The sequence below is a fragment of the Panicum hallii genome, chromosome 3 (assembly GCF_002211085.1).
Source record: "Panicum hallii strain FIL2 chromosome 3, PHallii_v3.1, whole genome shotgun sequence".
In the NCBI taxonomy this organism is placed as follows: Eukaryota; Viridiplantae; Streptophyta; class Magnoliopsida; order Poales; family Poaceae; genus Panicum; species Panicum hallii.
The window spans coordinates 596,145-612,125 of NC_038044.1; the positions used below are offsets into that span (position 1 = coordinate 596,145).

Sequence of the window (15,981 nt, forward strand, 5' to 3'; positions counted from 1 at the left end):
GAGACAGAGGGCGGGCGGCTCCTCCATCCCCATCCAGGACAAGACACCACGGCTACAAATAAATATGCCTGGATTGCAAACAAACCGTTACCAATATGGCTGATCAGTTGCCTACATGGCCAGTGAATTCCATAGCCCCTCTGAGAAATTTCGGGGCCTCTCCGATGGAACTTCAGTCCCTGTCACATCGGATGTTTAGACATTAATTAGTAATACTAAATATAGACTAATTACAAAATTAATTACATAGATCGAGGCTAATTCACGAGATGCCTAATTAGTCCACAATTTGATCATATTGCGCTACAGTAAACATAATGATGGATTAATTAGATCTAATAGATTTGTCTCGTGAATTAACCTTCATCTATGCAATTATTTTTATAATTAGTCTATATTTAATACTCGTAATTAATTGGTATACAAACATCTCATGTGACACAGTTTGAATCACACGGCATGCTCCAACGATCCTGTTCGCTGGATCAGGCTGACGCATTTTCTACAACACACAAACCAAACGAAGGGCATCACGCAACATCCCAAAGTCTGAAACATTTTTCTGCAATGTATAATGCATCTCAGACATACAATGCAAAGCTCGCAAGGACATAAATCCGTCCGCGCACTCTTTATTTAAGTGCTTGCAGTCTGTTTAATGTTCCCATCCTGATCCAGGCGCTCTCAGTTCTGGATCAACCAATGGCTTGCTCTGCCCCGTGCTCACACAGAACACCAAACAATGATCGACCGGTGGTTACAGCTTTGTTTTCTTCAGACTGCACACAACGTTCCCACAAATTATTGGCACAGTTAACAAATACTCACCCTCCCAGGAAAAAACACAGTGCCTCCAACATATAGCTTGTGTTATGCTACAGGACAAGTTTCCAAGGCAGCTTGGTACATGAAAGCATATAGTTTATTCAGCCATACACATGGCTCTAAAAAAACCTGACAAGAAAAGGTAGGCACAACAATTTTACACTCGGTAACACGTCAGTAATAGACTATGAACCAGTTGCCTAGATGGCAAGTGAAATTCATAGCTCCATCGGAAAGCTCACTTCTTGATAGTAGCATCTTCAGACTAGAACTGGGACTTGTCAAGGCTGTTAAAGTAGGGATGGTCCATCGCAGCGATGGCTGATATCCTGTTTGCAGGATCAAGCTGAAGCATTTTCTGCAAAACGTCAACCATTAAACCATCAGCTCAATTCATTTCTTTTTGGGGGTGGGGGGAAGACTACTCAGTTTCTTGTTCAACAGGAATGGTGAAACATCCTAATTAAATCCATAAGCAGACTTCTCTTTTTAAGGGCATGATAAGATATTGACCTAGCCCTCAACTGACAATTTAGCCAATGTTGCCAATGACAAACAAACCAATAAACTGAAATGCAGCATGTTCAGAATAAATGCACTCCACTATACATCAAGTTACAAAGTTACATACAGGGTAAGACACCGAAAGAAAATATGCAGAGACAATAGACCCATTTCAAATGTGAGAAAAGAAAATGGATCAACTTCAGGTTAGATAAATTGAAGAAAGGTCTCTTAAGTAGGTTAGATAAATGGATCAACTTCAGGTTAGAAAAGAAAATGAATCACACTTCCAAGTACAGAGGACTTACTGATAGCAGGTCAATGCCCTCAGGTTCCAGAGTTGGGACAGCACGGGCCAAACTCTGGGGCTTCCATTGTGGAAACTCGTGCCAATCCCTCAAACCACTCACTCCAGGCCACTGCTCCTCAGTAGGAGTTCCCAACAACCTTTTCCAGAAGCAGATTTCAGTAAATCCATAGTACAATATACACTGGTAGAAGAAATCCAGACTGAGATTTTATGTGCACATAACTGGCTATTCCTTGAAAGTTGAAACAATCAAGACTAATAGTAGTGTGTAACAGAGACGAGTAATAAAAATCAAACTATTATGACATATAGTAACATATTCAGATTATGCCAAGCAAGAACTTATTAATACGACTCTTGCACCAAATGCTAAGTGCCAGCATCCGATCAACTTGATAGTAGAACAATAACTTCAGCATTAACAGAACGACACTATCCTAGCAACTAAGCAAGGTACTACACATGTCATGGCACCAATGTCTGAATGAAGAAGGGGGAAAAAGACCTGAAAATGTGAAGCAACTGTTGCAACTCAGAGTCACCGGGAAAAAGAGCTTGTCTTCTGACCATTTCAGCTGCATTAAAAAGTTATGAACATCACAATGGGGTAAAACTTTTCAATATAATGTGAAACCCTTTAAATGCATCATCTCTTAATTAAGAGCAAGGTCAAAATTTTAAGTGTAAGCACAATATGCTATGTGGTTGGCCATAAACTCAAAGATGATGTGGACAATGTGGATTCTGGGGCAGTATTAAGTTCCTTGTACAAGGACATTAGTTACTGCATTTTTTACCCAAACATTGTACATATAATGCATCAATTATTCAGTACAAGACAAGGTACTTGGGCATCAAGACTCAAAAGGAGAACAGGCATACCAAAGATACATCCAACAGACCACATATCAACACCAGTTGAGTAATGTGTTGCTCCAAGCAACACTTCAGGAGCTCTATACCAAAGTGTCACAATCTACACAAAATACAGAATAAGCAAAGGTTTACTGGATCTGCTAAGAAAAATTCTGTTAAAAACTTTAAATGTTAAAGTTGTGTTGGACCATACAACTGCCAGTACCTCATGGGTGTAGCTTTTCATTGGCACAGTGAAAGCTCTACCAAGCCCAAGATCTGCAATCTTCAGTATCCCCTTCTCCTTGTCAACCAGCAGGTTTTGAGGCTTTAAATCCCTAAAAATTGAGCATGAATAACATTAATGAAATGGAATGTTGTGCTTGACTGATGAGTTCAGAAACATAAATCAGATGAGAAATCCAACCGGTGAAGGACACCATGGCCATGGCAGTGAGCAACTCCTTTGCATAACTGAAACAAAAAATTCTAGAAGGAAGTAAAGAAAGTACATTAGTCCAAATGAAACCAAAGGAGAGTGAACTTCTAAACTTGGTATCTAATGATCATGAATTGACTGCAGATTATAAAATATAAACAAGTAGTAGTCAAGGAAATGAAGCTTCCACAGAATGCTATATTGCTATCAAGACTAATCCGAGAAAATGCTATATTGCTATTTGGGTCCTCACAAATATCAATAAACATCACTTATAATTGCTTCCAGAACCTAACTTTCTTAGCATAAATTTGGGAAATTTTAACCACGGACTGTCACGTCATCTGTTCAACTTACTGAAAAACATAATCAGTATATGTCTGTTTCCAATCGTTAACTGCAGAATCAGTGCAGAATCAGACCAACTTAGAGATGCAATATCCCCATTTAATTTCACAGTTAAGTGCTTTGATTTTACATTTGGTCGACATTTATATGGCCCAATGTTTTCGTTTTACAGTCCTATTAGGATTGCACCTTTTGTCAGAAACTGAAAATAGCATTCGTAATGTGCAGGCTAATTTGATCTGATCACAACGTGATCAATTGGAGAATCAGTATACAGGTCGTCGTTGTTTTCAGACTGATCAGGATTGGTACTGTCTGTAATGCACAGGTTACTTAGTTCTGCAATAGTTTTTCAGATCGACTGGAGAATCAGTAGACAAGGTGTCATTTTTGCAGTTGATGGAGTTGAAGTGAGCATTTTTTTTTCCAATAACAGTACTAGATGAAAAAGAAGAAGTGATCAGAATTCCGATGGGTGAGTATCGTCAGTTGGTTACCTTGACGAGGTGAGGGGGTAGCGGCCTGGGGCTGGGCCCCCTGCGGTAGACGTCGAGGTACTTCTTGAGGTCGGTGTCGAGGAACTCGAATACGAGGTATAGGATGGGCTTGCCGTTCTTGGCGGCCTGCTCGACGGCGAGGAGGCGGACGACGTAGATGGAGTGGGAGAGGAGGTTGAGGAGGGAGATCTCGCGGAGCGCGGTGGGCGGGATGCCCTCCTCGTCCATCTCGAGGCGGGTCTTCTTGAGCGCCACCAGCTGGCCCGTGGCCTTGTCCTGCGCCTTGTACACCTTGCCGTAGGTGCCCTCCCCCACCTTCTCCAGCTTCTCGTACTTGTCCACGATGTTGATCTCCATCGCCTTCCCCCTTGGGCCTTGGATCGAGAGGAGATGGGGGCTGCGCCGCGCCGCAAAGGCAAACCCTAGCAGGGGAGGTGGATTTTGAAATTGGGGAGAGAGGGAAACGGAAAGGCAACGATGGGAGGGAGGGAGGAAGAGGAGGAGGAGGAGGAGCGGCCGAGCGGGTGGGAATGGGCCGGTTGGGTGGGCAAAACGGTCGGAGGATCGGAGCAGCGGAGCAAAAAGCCCATGTGCGCCGGCCGGCTCCTTGGCAACTAACTGGGTTTCGACACTACAAGTTCCTAAACATTTCTTTTTCTCATCTTTAAGAAACATTTGTTTTCCTTAAAAAAAAAGGCTTGCAGCCATAAGTTATAGGCTGTTGATTTACCTACTACTGTTTCCTCATTATTGAACGAAGCGAGCCACCAAGTACTCACTTCAATTCAAAGTGATACAAGTCTATAGGGTGATTTTGGTTTTCAGGCGGTATTTTTCACAAAATGCGCCTACCCATCTTCAACTTAACCATGAAAAGGCAATGGCATCATTATCTTCATAACTGATAAACAAAAGTCATTTGAAGATCATAACCACAAAACAATGCATATTCACAGACCTTAACTCATAACTTAAAAAAACAAAACACCACTGCTACAATTGTAGCCCACACCACCTCACTGTTGAATTGGATAACCTTAATCCAAACAAAAAAAATGGCAGTCGAAGTCAGCTTCAGAGCATGAAGCATCCCTCAACTCCTAGATGAAACTGAGACAGAGCTCTCGAACGCAGACCCCATGTGGCTAATGACAAACCCATAAATCTTGCGCTTCAAGCACTCAATCTTCTCCTTTGTTTTCTCCTCCTCAGCAATCTTCCCAACTCCATCCAACCAGTCACTGATCTTCTTGAATTGTGAAAGAACCACCGTTATGTGGCTGCTGTGCTTTCCCTTACTTGCCACATTCTGATCTTCAAACAAGTGGAAGCCCACATCCAGTGCCTCATCCACAAATTTCAGGAACCACATATGCACCTCACGCCACAAGATCTTAGAAAGCTCAACTGTCTCATACATGCTCTCAGTGTTGTTCCATGTGGAGCTCGGCGAGACCTTAGGCTGGGCCTTTGCAGAAGCTCCAAGTGACTGCTTCCTGGACAGGCTTGTTCTTGGTGGTTCCACTGAAGGCGCCTTTGGCCTATTTGTGCTCTTCATCCGAGAGATGGATTCAGTGGCACCATTCAGTAGCTTGAGGACTTCAAGATCAGTGGCTAAAGCAGCATGAACCCAATCATGAGATGATTTCTCCAAGAACGCTTCGTCAGCCTCAATTGTCACCATAGACTCAGCAATTGTCTTCCACTTGAGAGTATCTTCATAGACAGCAAGGAAAATATCGACTGTAGGGAGTGGGTTGGAGGTCTTTGATGACGAGCAAATTTCAGAGAACTTGCTGTAGACAAACAATCAATATGATGTAATTAACCACATCGCTTTCAAATGAATACAATACATAGGTCTTGTGACTTTGTCTTCAGCTGATGAAAAAAAAGAAAGTGCTCAATACCTTAGGTTCCTGACAACTGATTCAGTGAGAATCGCCTCTTGTAGAGCACTAGCAGCAGCAGTTGCTGCTGCATCTCTACGTTCAATAGCTTCCTGCAAATTAAGTAAAGAAATTATGTTAGAGACTCGAGTCTAGAACAATAAATGGAGACATCTAGCTGACAAACTAGAGCGCGTAGTGCTTACCCTTCCGATAGTTGAGAGTTTATCAGAAACTGCATCCCATGGAATGCTGCCATCAGTCCATTTAGGATCATGAAGTTTAATTTTTGGAACTATAGTTTTCGCCTTTACCGAAGCAGAGTCTACCTTCTTACGAGGCTTTGGCCACTCATCAACAGAGGAATCATCATTACTGGATTGTTCCGTTGTAGCATCACTTAATCGTCTCGACATTGCTTCCTGTTGATACAGAAGCAGATAAAAATGCTTACTGCGCAGGTATAAATACAACTTTCTAGTGTACTCTGAACAGGTACGCAACTTTCTAGTTACTCAGAATTATATTCAGACAGATCCCAGCTCTGAACGGCAAAATGATTGATACACAATGTGCTCGGAGTAAACATTACCTCACCATTGTAGATGCATTTATCAATATGTTCGAAATTTCAAGCTTATTGTAATTTGTAATCATAGCACCATGTCCTTGGAGTTTTTTCTTTCATGGTGCTATGATTACAAATCTTGTTGCCATATTTGCAAACAACAAAGCGTTACCCAGAACAGTTCACAAAAAGGATTACAGTTTACCAGAGTTATGATCGTACTAATCAAGTATTATGTTTACAGTAACTTTTTACCAATTTTATGTTTTTGTCAACTATCTATCCGAATCCATTTAAATGAACTATATCGGGTATTCAATATTATGACCAGCACTGGGGACAGTTCCCTCATATGAGGGCAGTTATCTATTTCTAACCTCATCTGAATATGAATTGGGCTGTTCATGGTCAAATGGTCAATTCATACTCTGGATTTTCCCTTGTATGCATTTCGCAGCCATCCATTTCTAATCCCATCTGAATGTGCCTTGCAAGATCTCTGATGTGCATAGCGATACGTGTACCTTACACCTTCGAGTTCAAGCTCAGTTTCAATTTAACTTGGTCTCAACTAAAGTTCAGAAATTAATTCTTTTACTACATATTCTAGTCACGATGCAGGCAGTAATAAAGTTTTACTCCTTGAGTTCTCAAATGAAGTATCCGTCCCCATGCTTATATTCAGAAAAAATGACACTAGTACCATTGGCAGCAATTAGGCCAGGAAACAAACTAGCAAGCACAATGTTCCAAATTTAAGACAAAGTAGTAACAGGATCCAGACCTGAGTCCTGAGGATGGTATCTTTGTGAACCTTGGCCCTGGATTTCATCACAGAACCTGCAGCTGCGGCTGCAAGGAACATTGTTGGATCATCCCAGCTCTTTCTCCCGGGCTTCATGGCCGACCCATTTCCCAAATCTGTCATCTTGGAGATCCCAGCCACCAGTACTCCAACCTTCTTCTTGGCAGTCCCTTCCCCGGATAGCCGCCGCGAACTAGGGGACAGGGACGTCCGCCTCCCACCGACAGCCGGAGACGCCGCTCCCCTTCTCCCTCCCGCCGGTGAAGGTTGCCGGTACCTTGATGGGACGACAATCGCCGGCTCCCTGGCCGCCCGGCGGTTCTCCTCCTTGGCCGCAACGAGGCTGGGCACGGCGCACTTGGACGGCGCCGGCGACGTCGCCCTGGGCGTGCCCCTCACCGCGGGCGAGGAGGCCCGGGATGCACCCTTCATCGATGGAGATGGCGCCCGTGAGGCGGCTTTCACGGAGGGCGACGGATCTCGCTGCTTGGATGGCGCCGGGGACGAGAACCGCCGCTTGACGGCCGAGCCGGCCGGCGGCGGCGCGGGCTCGGCGACGGCGTTCTTGGGCCCAAGGACCGTCCTTTTGACGGCATCACTGGTTTCAGAACCGGATGACGGCATGAGCGGCGGCGCGGCGTCGGATGGCGACGCGGCGGGCTGGATGACGTATCCGCGGGCGCAGGCGGCGGGGCGTGCGACGAGCGGCTCCGGGGTGCCGACGCAGGGGAGTGCGCGGGAGGACGGGACGACGCGGAGGCCGACAGCGCGGGGTACGGGGCGCGCGAATCGGAGGCGGTCGAGGTGGACGAGGTGTCCGACGAGGTGCGGGCGCGCGGCGAGGAGGAGCGCGTCGGCGTCTGCGGGGGGCAGCTGGACGTAGGTGGAGTGGAGGCCGTCGGAGAGGTTGAGGAGGAAGCCGTTGGAGGGGACGAGGAGGGAGTCGGAGGTGGAGGCGGTGAGGGCCGGGACGACGGCGGTGACCTGGAGCACCGGGGAGCGGTGCTCGCCGGCGACGCGCTCGTCGGTGTGCATGGACTGCAGGAGCTTGAGCAGCACCCCCGGCGTGAGCGTCGCCATGGCTGCTGGTCCGCTCCTGGATCGGAGTGGGGAGAGATTTGGGGGCGTGGTGGCCTGCGCGACTGACGTGAGGAGCGAGAGAGAGAGACGTTGGAGGGTAGCGAAGAGAGAGAAGAGAATGGGAGGGCGGTTTCAAATTTCGAACGGCCCGCGGGTCGTTGGCGTCTCACTTCAAGTAGGAGCAGGTGGGGTCCACATATCAGTTGGCGTACCATTCAATAGGGAATGCATTATACTAGTTTTGGCAACCAGATGGATGCCAAAACTTTGGCAAGGCGAATTTTGGAGCCAAACCAATCTCGATCTTGCAGTTGGGGGTCAATGCAAAAATACTGCTACTCGAGCGGAACGAATTGCCATCACTTCATACAAAATAGGAAGCTCTAACATAAATAATCCATATCATATCATTGCTTGGATTGTTTACATTACTCATCAATGAGGACATACAAAAATAACTTATATGCAGCATTAGATATATATATATATATATATATATACATTTGCTTCCACAATCACTTTGCAAGGCGAATAAGTTTAGCCGCGCTAACGACACGCTCATCTATCCTTTGGTACAACAGTAAATAAATAAATAAGAGTCTTAATAAAGGATAACATATTAAATGGCTAAAAATCTTTGCACGGACTTGTGATGCTTCATTCAGCAAAAGTGAGTGCGCATATATATAGGAAGTGGTAGGCACATATAACACATTAATGGAGCTCATTTGTTACGACATCTTAATTGGAATCCTAAATTTGATAGGAAGACATATACAAAACATAAAAATTCTCAGATGCCCATGAACAGGTAGGTATTGAGCATTGATAAGCCTACGATATCAGTTCAGGTACCACTTTAATAAGTTCAAAGTAGTAAAGTAAAAATAAATATTCAGAAAAAACACGAACAGATAGAAATAGCATTACATAGAAACAGTGCACGAAGCGTATTAATAGAACAAGTTATTTAAAATCCTATAGGTCCGTAGCCACTACACACAGGTCTCTGCCTGTCCTGCATGACGTTGACTGCTTGCACAAATAAATCAAACATGCATGCAGAAAATAAGGCTTGCTTTTGGATTCTGTACATCACAACAACCTAGTACAAATAGAAAAAATATGAGTCTGTATAATTAAGCAGAGAGATTCTGCACAACTCTTCTCCAACTTCGGGTTGAAAAACTGCATAAAGTGCACCAGATATTCTTTTCCCTCAAAACTTCTTCCATTTCGGCTAGGAAAAAAGCGCAAAAGCTCTCCAGAAGTCGCATGAACCACCTGGCACATGCATGAAAATGACAACCTGTAGGCTCGGCAACAAAGAAAATGAACCAACAGAACAAAGAAAAAAAAAAGAACTTTCGGATTTTACTGCTAGGAATCTGATCTAAGCGCAAGGGATCTCGGAACTGTGTGGACTGTGGACTATGGATGCATGAATGACAGCGGGTGTGTCAGCAAAACAATGGATGATCGAGCAGCCAAACAGTCGAGCAGATGGTTTTCAGCCAAAGAACTGCACCGCCAGTCGCCAGAGGTGGCACCATCGGTGGTTTCTGAAAATGTCAATTTATGGATGGATGGATGGATGGATAAGCAGCAAACAAGGAACGAAACTGTCACTCGATGGTGAGAGCGACACACATTCCACGACTTGTTGCAGGCATGGTCGTCTCGTCTGGATAATGATGTGCTCCTAACAGCTGGGCTGGCTAGCTACACTACGCATGGCATGACACACATTCCACGATTTCTTGCGCACATGAAGCTGCATTCTTGCTTCTACTACTAGTAGTCAATTAGTCATGATGAACACAAGGACATGCGTGCAGGAGAATGTTATGTTAGTCAATAAAAGTGCAGAGACTTTCCTGGAAAACTTGTCCCATGCATTTCGGCTAGAAAAAAGTGCAAAATTAAGTTCACCACCTGAACGTGACAACGTACCTGGCTGAATTATCGAGCAAAGAAACTACTCCTCGTATTTCTTTTGCCAAATGAGATTTGGCTGGTATAACCTAGTACCTCCCTGTAGCAGGTAAACCGCCATGAACGGTAACAGCAGGGGTCTCTGTCTGTACTGCTTTGCAGAGCAGCAAGCATGACAAGACAGGGAACAATTGCTTGCTTGCTTGCAACAATTTTCGTTACATCGTCTTCGCACGGCCGGCTCTATCTGTCAGTTGTAGTTTGGTTAGGCGAAGCAAGGTAGAGGTGTACGTGTTGCTTTCTGCTCTCCTCCTAGCTAATTGCCGGGCATGCAGTAGGATCGGAGAAGCTTGCTAGCTAGCTAGCATCTGATCTGATTGCGCAATCTGAATGTGACCATGCATGCATGGAGCAGCAATCTGCACACATTCCTCATTGCCAATCTCCTTGTTGAATGAACCAAAACACAGAGGCGATTAAAACGTGGCTCTCCTCTATGATTGGCTGAGGCACACTGACAGAGACGACTCAACACAACGAGTGGCCAGGCTGCCACAGGCTGGGGTGCTTTCTGTTCCTTTAATAGGCCAAGAGATAAGAAGACAGGCAAATGTTTTGTTTTTTCCTGCTACTAGTAGTAGCATGTTGAGTTGAACTGGACATACTGCGTAGTATATATATCACACTAGAGCCGCATTGCAGTAGAGATTGGTTTGGGTATAATTCAAATGAAGCAGACAAGATCACAAGACAGTCTCAGAGTATCAACTCTGAATTTAGAAGTTCAATCAGCAAACTGAAGCTCAAAACATTAATCCTGGAGGAAGAACACTATGAAAACGAAAAAAGGAGAATTTTTTAAGGAGATGGTGTGTTCGTACTGTACAACAGACAAAACTAGCTAGCTGCGCCTGCGCGGCTGGTTGCTCTCTGTCAGATGAGCATCGGACGCTGTATTGTTGCTGAGCGCAGGGCCGAGGCGGAGCCTGCTTGCTAAAACTCGGCTGCCGCTCACACCCGGGGCCTCCGGGATCTTTGTGTGCTCCTAATACCCTGTAGAGCCTAGAGAGATCTGTACTGTACATGTGGTTGTCCTTGGGCAGCCGCGTGGCTGCTACACCGACCATGTCCTTCGCAGCAGGGAGCGCGCCGACCCACGGCCGGCGCCGAACATCTCGTCGAGGGCGATGACGAGCCCCATGGCGAGCGGCGCGCCCAGGCGCGGGTCCGCCACCAGCCGGAACACGTCGTCGCCCACGGACTCCTTCCGGCGCACCTCGGCCACCGCGTCCCCGCGCGCGTCGCGCACGGCGCAGGCCCGCCGCCCGTACGAGCCCTCCACCACGTACTCCGCGGTGGAGGCAGCAGCGGCAGAGGTGTGGGGCGTGACGTGCGCCACCGCCTTATTGGAGGCGCGGAGGCTGACGTGGCGGCGGACGGAGAGGAGCGGCCTGGATTTCGCGGGCTCCGCGGCGGCGTCGCCGTCGTAGATGACCCAGTGTTCTGTCAGGCTGAGCCTCTTGCGGCGGACGGTGAGGAGCGGCTTGCCCGCGACGTCCATGAGGACGACCTCGGCGCGGCGGCGGGAGGCGGCGTAGCAGTCGACGCGGAAGGCGAGGTCGCCCCTGGCGTCGAAGACGGTGAAGCCGTGGCAGTTGAAGAGGAGGGACTTGCGCCACACGGTGAGAACCGTGGGCGGCTCCTCCTGATCATCCTGGGGCGGCCGACGCTCTGGGTCGGCGGCGTTGGGGTGCACCTTGGCCATTGTTTTGTCTTGCCGGATCGATTGGATTGTATCGGAGGTGCCGAGGTGGAAGAGGGAGGAGTTGTGAGGAGGCGTGGGGTGGGGTCTTTATAGAGGATCGATCATCCTGGTGTGGTGGGTGCGTCGTGGGCGGTTGCAGAGGAGACGAGACGGCGCTCGGCTCTGGGTGGCTGCCATGTCCAAGCGTCAAGTGACCGGACGGCTGACCTCGCACGCTGCCCTTTACATTCCTCGCCGCCCACGCACACCACACGTAGTACGCCGACCCATTCATCCACTTTCCTCACAGTATTGAACATGCATGCAGAAAATGGGCGGCAGAAAAAAGGGGGAGCTTGGAGATAGCGAAGAATGTCCTAGCGACTAGAGTCATTGGTCGCCTCCAAAGCTACCGGTCAACAAAGACCAACGCACGCGTCCTGCTTCTGCACTCCCATGCCATGCCTTTATTTGCTACCCCAAACACACACACAGGATGTTATGCGCATCGTCTTGTACATCAAACTTATACTACATCACAAAAATCACTTCTTTCAACCTTGCAAAAAAAAAAATCACTTCTTTCAACGGTGCATCTATACATGTTCGTTATGTTTTTTAAACATATGCGGAAACTCACTCACGCACTCCTACTCCCTTTCTCTCGAAATAAGTATTCTTTTAGATTTATCCCAAGTCAAACCATTTTAATTTAACCAAAATGATTTAAAAATATCAATAAAGCTAAATAAATATCATTTGGATTCCACCTGCGAGGAGTCGTCTTCTCTGTCTTCTGCATATGTTGCTGCTTACGACGATCAGCATTGGAGTTCCCTTCTCGATCCACTCTACTATTTCTTTTCCTCCATTTTCTCCTGCTTTCGTTTCATCTGTTGATGATCAAACAACCATGCATGGACCCTGTTGCATGCAATATTATATATAGTCTGTCACACATTCAAGCTTGAACCGTCTCCACGATAATTAGCATAGAAGTTGAAAGTTGTAACATATGCATATTAGAAGATACTGTTCAGAGGAGACTGACAAGGGTACTCCAATCCATTGAGTTTAGTTTGTGCTTTGTAATTTGTGCAACTCTCCCACGTGAGGAATATAATTAAACTAAAGATTTATTTTCTCGTATGTGGGTCAGTTTTACAGTATATCTCGCAAGATGAGGACATGGGCATGAATTACAGTTATGTAGAAGAGAGAAAGCGCTTCCTACGTTTTTTTTTTTGTTTTTGTTTTTGTTTCATGATTGATCGGCGGATCATATCCCTCAAAATTCTACTTCCTTCTCCAATTTATTTGAACAAAGCAATCTGGGCACAGAAAAGCTCCTTGTAGTTGCTACATGGTATACGACCTACTACTTCCCTAGTCGCTGTTATCGTTTATCTTAATTATTTACAATATGATTCTTTTGTGTTAATTGGTTGAGCTGATCCCTTTAATAGTGACCACCCATCTGTTCAGAAGCTAGCAAATATTCCTAGTTATTTTGGCTAGCTAAGATAGATGCATGCGGCACTATCATTTGGACAAATAAGGTGCAAGGTTGAGATGGAACAGATGCTGTGTCGATCGGCTCCGCCAGCATATACCTGGGCAGGGCTGCCGGGGCTCGGCCTGCCTGCATGCTTGCTTTGCTGCGGTCATGCCGTCCAGCTCCCACTGCAACTTGAGGCTTTGTCGGATACAGGACGGAAGAAGAAGAAGAAGAAGGGTCCGTGGATCCCGTCTCGATGGCCAACGGTGCCTCAGATCAACCAAACAGGCGGCGGGCTCAGACTGTTTGTCTTGTTAATTTTTCCATCCTGATGATGAGTTCTGAGAACCCAGACTGCAAGCGTGTTTCCAGTGGCACATGCATGTCCTTGTGCAGTGGCAACCAAACAAGCGCGCGCGCGCGCACAAAAAAAATAAATAAATAAAAAGCTTCTTCCCCTGTGGCAAGAGATATACTCCTAGATGCAGATCGATGCATCAGGCGGCCCATGTAACGTAGTATACTCCGATCCTAGATGGGACAAGCAATGGACAGGCACCACGCCACATGTAAACCTAGCAGGGGAGGGGACAGGCGATCCAGAGCATATCCAAACCACCAGCTAGCCCCTTCTAGTTCTTCACAACACACACACAGATGTCATCAGATGACCGCGACAAATGTATAGCAGAGAGTGGCCATGATGTGCGTAGACCGATGATATCAGTTAAATTGGGCTGTCACAAACAAACTCTAGATGTACTAGTTTGTAAAAGATGGTGTGATGGTTGCACAGCACCTGTTGACTCTTGATAAATGCGCACTTGTTACTAGCTTCCTCCTTTTATATTTGATTTGCGCAGCTAGCTAATAACCAGTTGGAGTAGTACTTTAGTGATCTGTTTGACAAAGCAAATAAATAATCCCATGCAGTGCAAGTATGTAGCTAGTGCGCCCAAAAGATAGATAATCACCATTCTTCATGCCAATGGAAAGCCCACGCAGCATCCACTGCCAGCCATGAGGAACAAACTAATAGTATATAGTATATATGCTCCAACATCCTGATAAAAACAAATCTAGGCAGCCGCCCATCGATCGATTCATGTTTTGCTGTGTCTATTGCATCAATTTTACAATTTGTTTTCAGACAAGAGCTACAAACGCTTGGGCACCGCATTCATATGCTGAATAACTCTGATGCGGCACACTAGCTAGCTACTAGCTATACACCTCTCTCTCTCTCTCTCTCTCTCTCTCTCTCTCTCTGCAGTCCGCTGCAGCCAGCATGCTAAAAACTATGCTGCCGCTAACAATCAGCGTTAGTCGTGGCCCTGAGCCCCCATGCGCTCCTAACTACGCCGACCATGTCCTGCGCAGCAGCGACCGCGCCGAGCCACGGCCGCCGCCGAACATCTCGTCGAGGGCGATGACGAGCCCCATGGCCAGCGGCTCGCCCAGGCGCGGGTCCGCCACCAGCCGGAACACGTCGTCGCCCACCGACTCCTTCCGGCGCACCTCGGCCACCGCGTCCCCGCGCGCGTCGCGCACCGCGCAGGCCCGCCGCCCGTACGACCCCTCCACCACGTACTCCGCGGCGGAGGCAGCAGCAGAGCCCAGGGGCGTGACGTGCGCCAGCGTCTTGCTGGACGATCGGAGGCTGACGTGGCGGCGGACGGAGAGCAGCGGCCTGGCTGTGCCGTCGCCGTCGTAGATGACCCAGTGGTCTGTTAGGCTGAGCCTCTTGCGGCGGACGGTGAGGAGCGGCTTGCCCGCGACGTCCATGAGCACGACCTCGGCGCGGCGGCGGGCGGAGGCGTAGCAGTCGACGCGGAAGGCGAGGTTGCCCTTGGCGTCGAAGACGGTGAAGCCGTCGCAGTTGAAGAGGAGCGACTTGCGCCACACCGTCAGCAGCGCCGGCGGCGGCTCTTCCTCGGCCGCACGGCTGGTGGTGGTGGTTGCAGCGGGCTCCGGCGCGACGGCGTTGGGGTGCACCTTGGGCATGGCTCCTCCTCTGGTTGTTTCTGAGCTGAGACGAGGTGGTTTCTCTGTTTTGGTCTCGGTACAGATGGAGCAAGAGGGAAGTGGGTTTGGTGCTGCGCTGGGAGATTGGGATTGAATTGATTGGAGTGGGCAGCAGGCGTGGGGAATTTATACCGGGTGGGGGCCGGGATGTTGGGTGCGTGGGCGGAGGAGACGGACGGCGAGCAATGAGCTAGCTGACGACGCAGGCCAAGGATCGCATCGCATGTGGTCTTTGCTGCAGCTGGCGTACGACCACACACACTCAGGGCTCTGCTCAGCGCATGGAGCATCCGGAACTTGTCAAGCTGCTGCTGCTGCTGCTGCATGTGCTGGTTTTCCTCTTGGTGCAGGAATCATAGCTAGCTAGCCATGCAGCATGCATTTCGGTGGAGGAACTTATTCTTCGCCGCCCCCAACACCGCATTCCGTTGCCGAAGATGCAACGCAAAGTTATTCTCCATTGACAAGACAAAATGGTCGGCAAATATAAAAGCAAGCAAAAGGAAACTTTGAGATCTATATAGCGGACATGGTACCGTGTGGAGAACAAAATAAAGTTGTTGCCCTCCAAATCAACAACAATTGCCTTTCGATCAGCTTGCATGAATGCACCAAGCTAGGTCTATCTGGATACTATGTACAACTTGTGCAGTATCTTA

At 47.6% G+C, this 15,981-nt stretch overlaps 4 protein-coding genes across 4 annotated transcripts; all 4 read right to left on the minus strand.

Annotated features, from left to right (window-relative positions):
- Positions 1 to 743: 743 nt before the first annotated feature.
- On the minus strand, positions 744 to 4,276 carry LOC112883895 (cyclin-dependent kinase B1-1-like). The gene is made up of 7 exons (XM_025949154.1): positions 3,779 to 4,276; positions 2,922 to 2,983; positions 2,721 to 2,832; positions 2,522 to 2,615; positions 2,145 to 2,214; positions 1,638 to 1,776; positions 744 to 1,183 (listed from the first exon to the last, which is right to left on the minus strand). Exons 1-7 carry the CDS (start codon positions 4,133 to 4,135, stop codon positions 1,091 to 1,093), a joined length of 927 nt encoding a protein of 308 aa, XP_025804939.1. The 5' UTR covers positions 4,136 to 4,276; the 3' UTR covers positions 744 to 1,090.
- Positions 4,277 to 4,641: 365 nt separating this feature from the next.
- Positions 4,642 to 8,120, minus strand: LOC112883894. Its single transcript, XM_025949153.1, has 4 exons — positions 7,020 to 8,120; positions 5,874 to 6,089; positions 5,689 to 5,780; positions 4,642 to 5,574 (listed from the first exon to the last, which is right to left on the minus strand). The coding sequence occupies exons 1-4, from the start codon at positions 8,118 to 8,120 to the stop codon at positions 4,872 to 4,874; spliced, it is 2,112 nt and encodes a 703-aa protein (XP_025804938.1). The 3' UTR covers positions 4,642 to 4,871.
- A 2,699-nt stretch (positions 8,121 to 10,819) lies between these two features.
- On the minus strand, positions 10,820 to 12,097 carry LOC112886735 (protein LURP-one-related 8-like). Its single transcript, XM_025952714.1, has one exon. The coding sequence runs from the start codon at positions 11,818 to 11,820 to the stop codon at positions 11,170 to 11,172; it is 651 nt and encodes a 216-aa protein (XP_025808499.1). The 5' UTR covers positions 11,821 to 12,097; the 3' UTR covers positions 10,820 to 11,169.
- A 2,296-nt stretch (positions 12,098 to 14,393) lies between these two features.
- LOC112886796 (protein LURP-one-related 8-like) lies at positions 14,394 to 15,428 on the minus strand. The gene has a single exon (XM_025952792.1). The coding sequence runs from the start codon at positions 15,299 to 15,301 to the stop codon at positions 14,654 to 14,656; it is 648 nt and encodes a 215-aa protein (XP_025808577.1). The 5' UTR covers positions 15,302 to 15,428; the 3' UTR covers positions 14,394 to 14,653.
- Positions 15,429 to 15,981: the final 553 nt, after the last annotated feature.

Bases quoted from the DNA above. Each gene is read 5' to 3' on its own strand.
- LOC112883894 (XM_025949153.1), bottom strand. From the start codon at position 8,120: ATGGCGACGCTCACGCCGGGGGTGCTGCTCAAGCTCCTGCAGTCCATG. The intron at 6,090-7,019 runs GTCTGGATCCTG...CTGTATCAACAG, and splicing joins ATACCATCCTCAGGACTCAG to GAAGCAATGTCGAGACGATT. The intron at 5,781-5,873 runs GTAAGCACTACG...CTTAATTTGCAG, and splicing joins AACTCTCAACTATCGGAAGG to GAAGCTATTGAACGTAGAGA.
- LOC112886796 (XM_025952792.1), bottom strand. From the start codon at position 15,301: ATGCCCAAGGTGCACCCCAACGCCGTCGCGCCGGAGCCCGCTGCAACC.
- LOC112886735 (XM_025952714.1), bottom strand. From the start codon at position 11,820: ATGGCCAAGGTGCACCCCAACGCCGCCGACCCAGAGCGTCGGCCGCCC.
- LOC112883895 (XM_025949154.1), bottom strand. From the start codon at position 4,135: ATGGAGATCAACATCGTGGACAAGTACGAGAAGCTGGAGAAGGTGGGG. The intron at 2,833-2,921 runs GTTGGATTTCTC...CTCAATTTTTAG, and splicing joins GGCCATGGTGTCCTTCACCG to GGATTTAAAGCCTCAAAACC. The intron at 2,215-2,521 runs GTATGCCTGTTC...TTTTTAATGCAG, and splicing joins GTCTGTTGGATGTATCTTTG to CTGAAATGGTCAGAAGACAA.